Genomic DNA, 13,724 nt, shown 5'->3' with positions numbered 1-13,724 from the left:
AAGCTAGAATCTCCGCGGTTGATTTGCCAGGTGAACTTCGCTTTGCCTAAGGCACCATGCTTACCCTTCCCACCCACTGGCAGCTGCAGACTGGCAAAGGGGGGGGGCGGGGCGGTGGTAGCAGACAATGAAGGATGGCCTTTTTAATTCTGAAGGTTCAGATCCAGCTGTCGGCTTCTTCAAAACAAGTTTGTTATTAATCACTTTCCTTGAAGTGTTCTTTTTAATGGCTGAATCATTAGAAGTTACATTGTCAAGATCATATCCACAAGCATTGGAGCTAAAAACATAACTTTCTTTTAGCAAAAGCACAGAGCTCCAGATGTTTCGCGCAACTTTGCCAGCACACCTTCTGCACGGTTGGCGTTTCAGAAGCTCTCCGGCCCCACCTTCCTTTGACAATCATTTATCATGTTGAAAGGTCAGAATCTGGATTAACAGTTGGAGAAGCAAAGATCTTGGACTGATATTCTTCACAGCTGCTTAAAAAAAATATCTGCAAGAGATGTCCGTCCTTACCTGACCCATTCCCAACTTGGTTCTTAAGCAATGGTGGAAAGGCAAGGGATCCAGCTGCAAACAGCTGGCAGGGGATCCTGAAAGGCAAATCAGGACTTTTTCTCATGGCTGCCCAATAGTATACTGCAGGAGAGGTGCACCCATCTGGCCCAGATACTGTCCTTTACAGTTAGTCAGTGCTTTCCACAGTCTCAGCCCTGCCACAAGAGGCCCATTTAACCGGAGACTGAAATATTGAATATTTTGCATGCAAAGGGTGTGCTGCACCACTGAGGTATGTGCCTCTCTCCGCCAGTTTCTGCCTCCTCTTTTTGCCAAGAGATGGAAAGGGAGAGAATCTCTTACCCACCCTAATCAAGAGCAGCAACAAGGTCATTGTCACCATTGTCACCATTACTCTGAAGGCCAATTCCCAAGACCAGAGAAGAGCACGGAACACAAATAGGAAGCATTCAAAGGGCAGAAGGAAGGGAGAGGAGGCTGGGCAATGCAGCAGGAGGCAAGAAAAAGAGCCACACCCTCTTCCAAACGGTGGTGGGAGGGGGCAGGATAACACAACAGAGTCATCTGTGTACACACGCACAGAAGCATGCACACGGCAGCTCAGCAACTTAGCCCCCAGCTGCTTCATGGGGGAAACAAAGAATCTCTAACCCTCGTCTTGATGATTCGCAACAACGGTGAGCTTCAAAATGCGATCCTGTCTGGAGAGGAGCTGTACTCTGTGTTCAGGTCCTGTACTAGGCAGCTAGTGAAAGAGGAGGGGAGAAAAGAAGCCAGCAAGAAGCGATCGAGGGCAATGTGGAAAGGACAGGCAAGAACAGGTGGACCCAGCCTATGAGACCCCCAGACAAAGGAAGGTGCTTCTGGTGGGACTATGGGGCAAGAGTTTGCACTCATTTTGGATGGCAGGTTGAAAAGCTTCTGTTGTCTTCACCTTTCCTGCTGCTTCTTCCTTCTGACCTGGACATGCACTCCTATCCTTACTACCTCATTGTTCCCTGCATCCTTCTCAAGTTCTCTCCCATGGTCAGCGGCCTGGCTTTTAGATGAGCCTAGTACGGTCAGTGCAAAGTTCAGGATTCCTTCCACCTTCTGTTTCTGCCTGCATCTCTGTCGGCTGCAGTCCACTGCAATTCCGTGCTCACCGACAGCAAAGGGGCTGGGCCATCTGTTTAGCCCTGGAGCCAATGGCAGCTACTCAGACGGTTTGCTGCCATCCTCTGGTGCCAGCCATAAGGGAAGCTCACCTGACATCTTCTATACATAAAGCTGCATTTGTGCCTCCCTTTCCTGCTGCTGAAACTCAATGGAACGGTGGGAGATCCTTCCAAAATAAAATCAGGGAATTGGCACAGGGGGCATCTCTGCTCACGGATGCCGCTTTAGCCGCAGTGCAAATCCCGCAGGGTCAATGCAGATTCATGCAAAAGCAACAGCACAGATATGGCTTTTGTGTGGCAGCTAGCTAATGACTTTTCAATTGCTGCAGAGCGCACACACACACACAGAAACACACACGGACTCTCCCTGCAGCTAGTCCACCCCTTCCCAAGAGAAGATGGCTGTTCAGATATGTGACTTAACCAGAGATAGTGGAAGATCCTTCTTTCTTCCATAAAACTCACTGTAACTGCTGAAAACCCCACATTGCATCTTTAAGACACCGTTGTCTCCAGCTGTCTTCCTGCAAGCAGATGGCGGAAGGCAAGTCGCTCGCCAATAGTCACGTCATTTCATTGGCTGGTCTTTGTCACATCCAGCTGTTTCATCCCTGATTGTGCTTCACCTTGTAGACCCAGAGTGCTCCAGTCCATTGGGTTTCCTGCCATCTTCCGTCACCCCCTGAGCAGACCGCTCCCCGTCCCTGATGTCTCCGTCTCCAGCCTTGCCATGCCTCCACCTTCCCTGCTGCTCTACCTTTCCCAATGACCCCCACGAACCCCACCTCTGCCCCTCCTCCTTCCCCAGCCCCAGTGGTCACCGTATGACTTGCACATCCATGCAAATAGCCCCGTGTAGCTGCTCGCTTGGCTTCCCTCCTTGGCCTGAGCTGGGCACTTCTTGTTCAGCCCGAGGGCTGCATGCAGTGTTCCAGGCCCCTGGGCAATGGGCCAGTTAGTCTCTGTCTTCCTCTCCCTCCGTTGCTGGGCAATAAATAGTTTCTTCTGATTCACTGGGGCTGCCCCGGCTCCTTCAGTGACGGCATCATCTACAAGTGGTCATATGTGGTGGCGGGGGGCACCGCTCCCCGTGATGGTGAACTGTAATAATACGGGGAACCTGGAGAAAAAGAAATGCCCATTAGCCAAGCACCTGCCAGGCTGAAGCGTTCAAAGTGTCTTAGCACACATTAACGGCGACCTGCCACTCTCTCCTGCATGCCTCAACAGGCCACATATTTTACTTTTTTAAAGATGCTCCTGGGTATAGCTGTTAGAGTCTTGATCTAAGACTGGGGAGAACAGATTCCAAACCCCCACTGAGCCACAAAGCACCTTATGTGATCCTGGGCCAGTCATACACCTTCAGCCTACGTTAAGATTTCATGGCATCTTTCCTTTCCTCTTACAGTGTCCTTTTTCTTTGACTGAGGCTGAGACTATTACTAATGAAAAAAATAGTTTTCAAACCACATGATTAATTGTGTTTTAATCATTTTTATGTATATGATTTATTATAGACAATAATCTATATTACTGGGCCTGAATCAGGTTCAGCTCCCCTCCCCAGGAAACGGAGAGCTCTATACCCCTGCATTGGAACAGCTGGAGTTGCAGCCAATGGGCAGAAATTGTTGCTCTTTGGACTCAGTCAGAGCACCAGGCCAACCTCCCAGTATTTCCTCCAAGCCTTGCTAATCCAAAGGTTTTATATTGGTGAGGAAAACAACAGTGTTTCTCATCCCCCTGTTCCCCTGTGCCTGTGAGACATGAGCAAAGATGAACTCAGGTAGCTGACCTGGCTGTCTCAGTGTTGGTCCAGGAAATGCCCCAGAGGAGCTCTTGGGCAAATCTAAAAGCCAAGGCCATAGCCGCAGTGACTAAAAACTTTGTGGCAGCACCAATACAGCACCATGGAATTTACTTTCACACTAAAATTTCCTGATTCAGGTGCAGCCCCAAATGTGCTCCCTCCTTGCCACGCATTTTGTGAATCCCAAGAAAACACAAGTTTCCCCCCTCCCCTGGGCGGAAGAGGGCGTGATCAACCATTTGTGCCTCCAAAAAAAAGCACAGGTGGCAGGACCAGAGACCAGTGCCTCTGAAGTCAATGTGAAGGGCATGACGTGAAAACAGTACTCAGTATTGCCATTCAGAGATGACATATGTGCAGAGCCAGGCACAAATGTGATGTCCACTTCCAGGGACCACTATGAAGAAGTGGGACCAGAGAAGACAGACAACTGCAGACAAACCTCAAGATTTTTTCTCCCTGTTCTATTTTTCACATTTCTACCTCTCCTTTCCTCCAAAGAGTTCAGAGCAATGCAGGGGAAAAGGAAGCATTCCCCTTTTCCTATTTGGTTGTTGCAACAACAAAACATCAATGCAAGAAGCTATAATGCAAAATGAAGGTCACACTTCAACATTATTCCATCTCTCCCCATCTCCCCTCCCCACCTTTTTTCCCCCTCTTCTCACAGTACTATTCCATGGAGATTATGCTCTGCCCTGACTTCCTTACTTTGGTGCAGTTTTGAGGGACATCTACATAGTGCTGTTTCCTTGTCCAGTTTCGAAGATTCTCCTATGCTTGTGCACTGCATTTCAAGGATACTCACCCAGTAGGCCTGAGTTGGGGAAGCGCCAGGTATCCCCGTAGCTCGAATATGGGGTGTGGCTGTATGCTGTCCCAGAATAATCACTTCCTGCTGGTGACAAAGAAAAGAGAGAATGAATGCCAGGGTGCAGACTGTTAAAAGGACTCAGGGGAGAGAAGCTTTTCAGAACAGTACTGGAAGCAAGCAAAGAGCTTCAGCCGCTTGCTTCAGGTACAGTGGCCATATATGCGTATTTTGAGTTAATTGCATAGCCTTTTATTTTCGGTACATCACACAAATCAAGTCCTCAAACATTCTAATGTTAAGATTTCTAGGAACCTTTTGAAACTCAGTGTCAACTTTGCAGCCGTAAATCTCGCAAGGCAAATTTCTGTGTACTTCAAAGCTGAAGTTTTACCCGGGAAACAATAAGCACATGTTCTAGTACCCAAAGCAGTACAATTGAGTGGTGCTTTCCAATATGAAGGGTATGTCAGATGAAGTGCAGGTGTTGGGTGTGTTGCCCTCATAGAAGTCCAAAGGTCTGTCTGACCCCCAAGTGCCGATCCCGGGCCTCTGTGACGGTGACAGCTGAACCCCCATGACAATTAAGAGTTACGGGATCAAAGTGTTCAAAGCAAAGGATACTCTGACACTCTGCTGTCTGAGAAAAGGGTTGGCTATCCTGTTAAGCGGAGCACTCAGGGTTGGGACAAAATAGTTCCCTTGCCTTAGTCGATCAAGGAAAGCAACAACAACGCAGGTCCATTTTGCTGCTTCAGTTCCAGATGTTGCCGGGAGCTTTGGGCAGAAGGTGGCTTCCTAAAAGTTTGGAATGCCACAGATCTCGAGCTCTTCTGATTTGGAGTGCACGGGGTATATTTCTATCCCTGGTCATACTGCACTAGCATCAGTATTGGGTCAACAATTGGATTAGCCTTGGGGCTTGTAAGAGAAACCAAGGACAAGGGTGGTTCAGGCTATTTTGTCCCCTCAAGTAAAGTATAAGTTTGCAGCCAATAGTGTCTCAACACAGGTTTGCAGAAAATAACTTCCAGTATCCTGGGAGGTACTTTTCCTTCCTTTTTAATTTATTAAACATCAGATATATAATATTTTTGACATCTAGCAATGAATTAATAGTGCCATGGCAGTTGATATTCTAATGGGTGTTGCAATTGCTCTCCTTTTTTATGAACAATCCAAGAGTTCTGTGTCACCATAAAATCTAACTGATTTGTTATAGTGTAAATAATTGCTGAATTGGAATTTCTTCATATAATAACAAGGCATTAGACCAGGCTTTCTGAACTGTTTTACCATTGAGAAACCCCTGAAGAACTCCTCAGGCTTTGAGAAACCCCCAAAGTGGTACAGATATGGTTGGGGAGCATAGCTGTGTACGTGTCCACCTGCCTGGGGCTGCTCTCCTTCCCACCCCCTCCAGTCCCATCATTGGCCATTTTGGGAGGGAGCTGAGGTTGACTTGACCATATATGGTCAACAGATAAATGTTTAAGAAATTTAAAAAATATATTATTATTATTATTATTATTATTATTATTATTATTATTATTATTATTATTATTATTATTATTATTATTATTATTATTAGATTTATAGCCCGCCACTCCCTTGCGGCTCGTGGCGGGTAACAATATCGCAAATCCCCATTAAAACCCCATAAAACAATAATAACATTGCCAATATTGCAAGCATGGCAAGAATGGCAGCTCAACTCCGCCCCCCCCCCTCCCACTACTAGCGGGTGGAGAGGAGGTCCTGATGATGTTTTGCTTCGGGTCCAGAACCCGAGTCCCCGGGGGAGGCATAGATCTATTATTATATATTAAAATGTATTAACTCCCACCCACTCAGGAAACCCCAACAGGGCCATCAAGAAACCCCAGGGTTTCACGAAACGCTGATTGAGATAGATATAAGCAAAGCATTTTGTACCCACTACAAACGAGAAATCGTGTTCTTTACATGCCCCATACTTTTTACAGACCCAGTTCTGGAACATACTACATGCTGGATAGCATCCAATTTTCTTGTGCTAGGAATTTGGGGAGAGCAGCACATTTCCTTGGCAGAGACTATGACTTCAAGCTCTAGCACCTTCTCATTTGAGAAACTAAGCACTGTACTGACATTTAAGGAGTCATTAGCTGCAGTGCAGCTGTTCTGGCCTGCAAGAAAGACCAGGGGGATACACTCAGTCATACTGGGGCAGAGAGGAAAGGAAAAAGAGGGAGAAAAAAAATGCACAGAATCCAGAGAAACACAAAATTACAGCTACCCTCTTTGCACCCTTGCTGCTGACCTCAATGTGACTTACTTGCAAGTAAAAATGCACAGGCTCAGCCTGTAGGTGCTGGTATGAGAGAAGGGGAAAGGAAGGGGACATAGGAATGAACACAGTGGAGAAACCAAGGGAGGTGGGGAATTTCCCCAGGGCCTGTTAGAGTGGAATGTGGCTGGTCTGCCTCTGCTTCCTTACTCCCTCCCTGCAGGGTGGCCTGAGTAACTTTAGTTGGCATGGGCTCATGCCTACATGGTAGCTCCCCATTGGGGAGCAAAATGTTTTGCAGGGAACCAAGCAGGAGAAGTCTACTGAGAGACTAGAGTTGCCAGCTCCAGGTTGAGAAACACCTAGAGATTTGGGGGGGGGGGAGGTGGAGCTTGAGAAGCGGCATTTTCTCCAGGGGAACTGACCTCTGTCGCCTGGAGATTGGTTGTAAGAACAGCAGATCTTCAGCTACTGCCTGGAAGTTGGCAACCCCGTGAGAGACTCATACTGGCTCACTTGAATCCTTGAAGCATTAGACCCCAGGAGAGCACAGCAGCTTGGCAGGAAAACCAAAGACTCAAGCAGGAACAGTTGGGTTCCTCAAGAGCAGTCTAGCCTCTGTGCAGACTTTCCCCTTGCTCTTCTATGAGGTCAAAGCAGTGACTCAACTTCCTTCCTGCAAGGCTGACGGTGCCCCCAGGGCCTGCTGGTCTGACCTGTGCTGCTGGTGTCCCCTTATCATGCCACAGTGAGCTGGTCAGAGAACCTGCTCTGGCAGACAGAGCACTCTCCTCACATGCAGAGCTGAGGAGCACTCTTGGACCAAGAACCTCTTCTTCAGACATACTGACTGTGTGCCCCATGTTCAGTTGCCTATTGAGGCATAGGCATATAAAACACAACTCCCATTTCATCAGAAACCTCTGAATCCTTGCAGCTTGCGTTGCCCCTTTCTCCAGAAGACATGAGGTTTTGTACAAGGTGCTCATGGGGAAATGGAAAGAAGGGGAAGCCTTTACTTAAAAGTGTTCTATGTTCAGTGTTGTGGACCAAGCTTGAGATCCAAGGCAGGATCATAATTCTGAGCCAGCTGGTCTCCCTGTGGGAGCCAGTTAATTCAAAAAGTATTTGCCACATCCCGATTGGGCAGCTACCGGCAAGATCCACTAGAGATCCAATCGCTTTAAATCCAGATGTTAAGCTGGTAGATTCCTTTGTGTCCATCCTGTATATATTGGGGAGGTTGTTCAGGGTTTTTTTCACTATGTTTTGTACCGTGAGCTGATCGCTAATAAAGAGGTGAAAGATTCCAGTGGCTCTGTGTTCCTTGACCCACAGATCCAGCATTCAGCATCCTTACAAGGTAGGCCAAGGGCATTATCTTCAAGGCACAGATGGGTGGGGCAGGGAGGAGCTTACTGATGGCGGCAGAGCTCAATCGGTTTGTCTCGCATGTCCACAGATGAGGTACTGGGACTTTTTCCAGAAAGCTTTTCTTATCTGCAAGGCTGACAAGAGTTGGCAAGAAGTTCTGGGAAATGTTTTTGCCTGCTGGCTGTTATCTGTGTTGGTGTCTTTTCTTCACATTATTTTTTCAGGCTCTTATAGGAAATCTTAAATGTTTTATTTTCAGCCGTGTGCATCCAGTAAGGCACAAGATACTGGATCAGCCTGTGTGATGTCAAAACAGCCAGTACGATACAGTGCACAGAGCACAGAGTTCAAATCTGGAAGAACCAAATCCAGGTAGTACCTTTTTTCAGGACCAGCCAAACCGACACAAAACTTCATGCTTTCACATGAACTAAATAGTGCACTTTCAATGCACGTTGCATGTGGATTTCGCTGTATGAAATGGCAAAATCCACTTGCAAACAGTTGCTGGGTTGAAACTACATTATTTAGCCTGTGTAAAAGCATCCTGTGAAAGCTTTTGAGCTCACCTGAATTCTTCATTGGATGAATGTTATAACATTTCAAAAGCCACAGGGGCGGGAAGCACCCTTTCCCAGGCCATGATCTTACGGGCATCCTAGCTGGGAAACGTATGAAGGTCAGTTGAGAGGGTTAACCCTCTCTCTCTCTCTCTCTCTCTCTCTCTCTCTGAGCCTCACCTACCTTCCTGGGTTGTAGGGAGTATACAATACTGGAAGGGAGAACTAAGGACACTGCTATGGGCTCTACCAAGAAGGACAGATAAAGAATGGCAAGGTAAAATCTAATAAAATAGGTAGGCGGAAGGAATGAATATGTACAGGTATGAGAGCCGCTTATACAAACATTTGTCTCCTAGAGAGGGGTGGGGGAGAGGCAGAAGCTTCCACGGGGGAGGGGGATTGGATTTCAAGGGGCATTTGATTGAGTGTCCTCATTACAAGCAGTACAAAAACAACCCCCAATCTCTCCTTTCTTCTCCTGACCAATCTCATTTCACGCTTGAGGGGAGGGAGCGCACAGGGGGAGAAGATTCTGTATTCTCAACGCTGCATTAAGCACATCTCCAAGGTAACACAGCAACACGCCAGCTCAGCACGTCCCAGCCCAAGGGAACTGCGCCCGCCTGTGTGCCAACTTCTCCTCACCCACCTGGCAAGGTGCCATTGCCAGCAAAAAGATAAAATAAAAAAAAACAAGCCTTCCTGGGGGAGCCGAGTTAACCCCTCTTCCCCAGTGAGCTGCAGTGGGGCCTCAATGATAAGTTGTAGGCATGGTCCCAGGCCGACTACCAGCTTCAGATGCAGGGGAACCACCAATTAAACCTGGGGTGGGGGGTGGATGGACAGAGCTCCCAAAGGGTTGTCAAGGAGGGTGAGGGGCAGCTGTGCTCCATCCCAGGCTTACCTGGAGGCCCTCCCATCAGTTCTGGCCAAAACCTCTGGGAGCAACTTGCATTTTGAAGCTGGGGAGGGGAAGATGGCCTCTGCCACGCTCAGAAGTAGCCTTTTCATGATCGAATATTTCATATTATTTTTAAAGAAGGAGAGTGGCCTGAGGTGAAGGAGTGATGCTAAATTGTACGGCTAAAGAAAGAGAAGAGGCTACAAGGTCAACCACGCCTGCAAACAGATTTGTTCCTGCTGTCTCGGCTGGCCTGGGATGGGGCTGGGCTGTGAGACCTAAATTCTCGGTCAAGACACCTCCTGGAAACACAAGGTGGAGTCAGGGCCTACAGCTGCCTTGGCCTCAGAATCAGGATGACCAGGGAGAGAGAAATGGAGTGGGAATTTCAGAGCACGATTAGATTAGGTGTGGAAGAGAGAAGCCAGCCAGTGTGAAACACATCTAAGTCCACCACAAGAGGAGCTTGTTAATCATTGCAGGTCAGTTAATCTGGGGTCAGCAAGCACAGGCTTGCTCTGAGGGATGCCGCCCATAGGCTTTTGTTGACAAAACAGTTGCAGCTGGGATGGCAGGACTGGTTATTGGGCAACGCTGGTTTGTGGCTGTAACAGAGGAGGCAAAAGACAGCAGTCAAGATGATATTATCTTCTAGCAGCAAGTGGTCGCTTTTGTTCTTGACCTTACAATGTCATGAATACTGTATTTTTAAGAGCATCTTTGGCTGCTCTCAGGTAGCCAGGATTCTCTGTGTTGCTCCTATTACCTGTGCAACTACAGAGGCAGGTATGTTTTCACACAATGGTTCCCTGTGCAGTTTCCCCCTGTCAGCCCTTGCTGGGTCACTGGAGGGTTTTTGGAGGGCTCTTTTATAAACTGGTAAATGCTATAGCACTGTAGCCCCATAATACTGTGGCCATTCTTTTTGTGTTTTTGTTTTTAAAAGCCCTGCGGGGAAAAGGTGTGAGGGGCTGAAGGCAGGAAGAGGGCAGGACTGCTGTGGGCAGAACTTTCCAAAATGTGTACCTTCTCATCCTGGCAGCGTGATAGCATACTTGGAAAGTGACACTTCCAAAAAGACCATAGTAAAACCGGTTTGGGGAAGAGTGTACTGAGGATGAGGAAAACTTGGAAAGATGACAATTAAAGGACAGGTCAAATGGATGCTTAAAAAAAAAACACACCCCAAACAGCGCTCTGGTATGGAAACAAAGGAGAAGAAAAAACTCCATGTAAAAGCAACCATTGTTGAAATGTCCATAACAACCCCCAAAATATTAATTCAGTGGATTAAAGTATCAGTTTAAAAGCAGCTAAAATCCACTACAAAGTCTTAATTGGTTGTCAACTTTACAGTGCTATTCTCAGAAAACTTGCTCCTGTCCAAGCAAATTGATTTCATTGGGTTTACACTGGAGAACTTTTGCTTAGGATTGCACTGTTAAGAGCTACATTTTGCTTGTGTTCTTTTTTCTCCTCCATTTGGGTAGTCTCTCCACTCACCTTAAAAGGAAGTCATCTTGCCTGTTTAACCTGTGCTTGTTCTAATCCACAGTATTTTATTTGAACCTCATTCATAGATTTTATAAGCCACCTGTCTGACTTTGCAACTCCCTTTTAACTACACATTTTGACAAATGGGGGGTGGGGCAGTTGGTAGAGGTTTTTGGTTCATTGCAAAACCTGGGCAACTGGTGTTCTTTGGAAAGCTGAACTGGAGGGAAACAGGAGGACTCAAAGGATAGATTGCTTCACCCCTCCCATGAAGATGTCATTCTCTGCTCCCCCAGGTTTCTCTTGGGTTTAACAGTCATGCTTAATGGATTAATTGCCTCACTGTTAAAATAACTCATTCCTTCCTCAAATAGAATATGCATTGCGCTATCATCAAAGAAAAGATTGATCAGGGATCTTTATTGAAGCCAAGAGTTTCCTTTGAATAAGGAGCGGACATTTATTGTTATTTTCTGACATCCCGACCACAACCTCCTAAAGTGGGTTTAGAAGGCATCTGAAGGGTTGAGTCTGATTCACACATTACAGAGTAAATAAGTTGGACCTGAAATCCCTATGGGAAACTTGAGGGTTTCCCCAGTGGTCCAGATAGCACTTCTGTCTGGTTGGAAGGCTGAAGCCCCTTCTCCGTGCAACCCATGTTTCTGATCCAAACAGGAATGATGAAGGACCTGCCACTCAGCCTGACTGTTACATGGGACAGGAACTCCAGATCTAACCAAGGTGCTCCATTATGCTGGAAGTGGCTTTGCAGAGAGTTCCCTGGGGTGTCAGGGGCTTTATTGGGCTCTCAGAACTGGGGAATCAGAAAGGAAGGAGAACAGAATAATCTTTGTCAAGGGGCCCAATGAGTCTTCATAGTGGCCACCCCCCCCCCTGAACACCTGTCCCTTTAATGAGAAGTGCAGGCTACTGTCCCAGACAGTCCTTTCTGCCCTCTCAGCCTCCCACGCCTTCCCCAGAGATGCCTTACCTGCCACCATGCCAGCAATTGCAGAAGAACTGTAGCTTCCCTGCCCATTGGTGGGGATGTGGGGAGGGTAGCCAGGCAGGGTGGAACCAACCACTTCACGCCCTGCAAGGGGAACAAATGCAACTGAGAGAAGCCAAAAGACACCAGCAGTGGCCTAGACAGATGCCCCCACCTGAACCATTTCAGCCTGTCTTACAACGGAGGAAATGAACAAGTAACCATTTGCCTACAGCAGAGCCAGTAAGACCGTTTATGCACTGGGAACTTCACTGCCCCAGCTCCTGTGCAGGAGCACAAATTGGGGGCGGATGAGGTGCACCAGGCCAAATGCTCCCCCATGTGGGTGCAGGAAGAAGTGGGGCAACCTGCCACAACTAAAACTCCAGCCTGCAGCCTGGCATGAAACCTCCAGTGCGTAAACGGTCAAAGAGAGATAATGTAAGGATTTGAGATAAATGGGGACTGCCAGGGATCCAAACCTTATGCTGAGAGAACCAGGCACTTACTGTGTGGAAATCTACCATTCTACAGCCTATCTGATAATAAACCTGCCATCCACTTTTTCAGCACTTCAATTTAAGGCTAGGCCAAAAAAAGCCTTTCATCTCTTTGTCCGAAACCTCTTTGCTGATATTTATATGTTGAAGTTCTTGGTGTCAAACACCCTCACTTCTACCTTTTCTTTTTCTGACTGTCAAGGAAATGGCAGGGATAGCAGCTGGAGCAGCAGAAGAAGAAGAGTTGGCTTTTTAATGATCGAATATTTCAATTCGTTTCAAAGAAGGAGAGTGGCCTGAGGTGAAGGGGCGATGCTAAACTGTACGGCTAAAGAAAGAGAGAAAAGACTACGAGGTTTTCGCTACCCAAAATTTTCACTACCCAAAGTAGTTTCAAACTAGAGTACAACTCTTACATAGTAAGAGTTGGTCTTTATACCCTTCTTTTCTCTGCCCAAAAGAGTCTCAGAGTAGTTTACAGTCACCTTCCCTTTCCTCTCCCCACAACAGACACTCTGTGAGGTAGGTGGGGCTGAGAGATCTCTGACAGGACTCTTCTGTGAGAACAGAATTATCAGGACTGTGACTAATCCAAGGTCCCCCAACTCGCTGCATGGGGAGGAATAGGGAATCAAACCCAGCTCGCCAGATCAGAGGCCTCCACTTTTAACCACTACACCATGCTGGCTCCCAACAGTACCCCAAACGCCAGAACATGTCAGACCAGAGCTTAGAGATGGGCTGCTGGCTGGAGTTTGGCCACAGCAGATTACCCTGCCTCTTCCTGTTCCCACATGGGGGAATATTTGGCACAGTGCACCTCATCCACCCTGGATTTGTGCTCCCTGATTGGCTAGAGTGTCAGTTCAAAGACTTCCTAGTTCCCAGTTACAAGGCTTTTCTTAAAGTGACTGCGCTTCAGAAGCCCTAACTTCTCCCAGCAGAGATTTGCCTCTTGGATTTATTCCCCCTCCTCTGCTGTCTCCAACCTCCCCCCACCTCGTTCAAAAAAATAAAGAGACTCCTGCTGCACTTGGCACCCTTCCCCACTCTGAGCTTCCCCAATCAAGTGCAGAACACTTTCCGTTTCAATTGGGGGGGGGGAGATAGAGGAAGACCTGAGTTCAAATTGATCTGAATTCAGCAGGATTCACAATGGTAAAAACAAAGTAAGTGCAGAATCAGCTCTGGAGGGCCAGACACAGAAGGTGATGTGATGAGACTGATATTTCACTCTGTTGCTTTTGGAACGTGGAGGGCTGCAAGGTCCCTTATACAATGGAAGATTGGGATATAAATCCACTTTCCAAAGAACTGGAAAGAACT

General features: G+C 47.3%; 1 protein-coding gene across 9 annotated transcripts in view; it reads right to left on the bottom strand.

Moving 5' to 3' along the window:
• Positions 1-204: 204 nt before the first annotated feature.
• The window catches only part of PAX8 (paired box 8), a 37,333-nt gene continuing 23,813 nt past the window's right edge, over positions 205-13,724 (bottom strand). For 6 of the 9 annotated variants that reach the window (XM_077305230.1, XM_077305225.1, XM_077305228.1 and 3 more), the window contains 3 exons: positions 11,902-12,003; positions 4,304-4,393; positions 205-2,802 (listed from right to left, as the gene is read on the bottom strand). In XM_077305230.1, the coding sequence (XP_077161345.1) occupies positions 2,732-2,802; positions 4,304-4,393; positions 11,902-12,003 (263 nt within the window). In that variant the 3' untranslated portion in view covers positions 205-2,731. The remainder of the gene's footprint in view (positions 2,803-4,303; positions 4,394-11,901; positions 12,004-13,724) is intronic. The other 3 variants (XM_077305231.1, XM_077305227.1, XM_077305233.1) reach the window with 1 other exon arrangement.

The sequence above is a fragment of the Paroedura picta genome, chromosome 12, assembly GCF_049243985.1.
Source record: "Paroedura picta isolate Pp20150507F chromosome 12, Ppicta_v3.0, whole genome shotgun sequence".
NCBI classification, from domain to species: Eukaryota; Metazoa; Chordata; class Lepidosauria; order Squamata; family Gekkonidae; genus Paroedura; species Paroedura picta.
The sequence above is the reverse complement of the archived record's forward strand: the minus strand, read 5'-3'. Positions and strand labels throughout refer to the sequence as shown.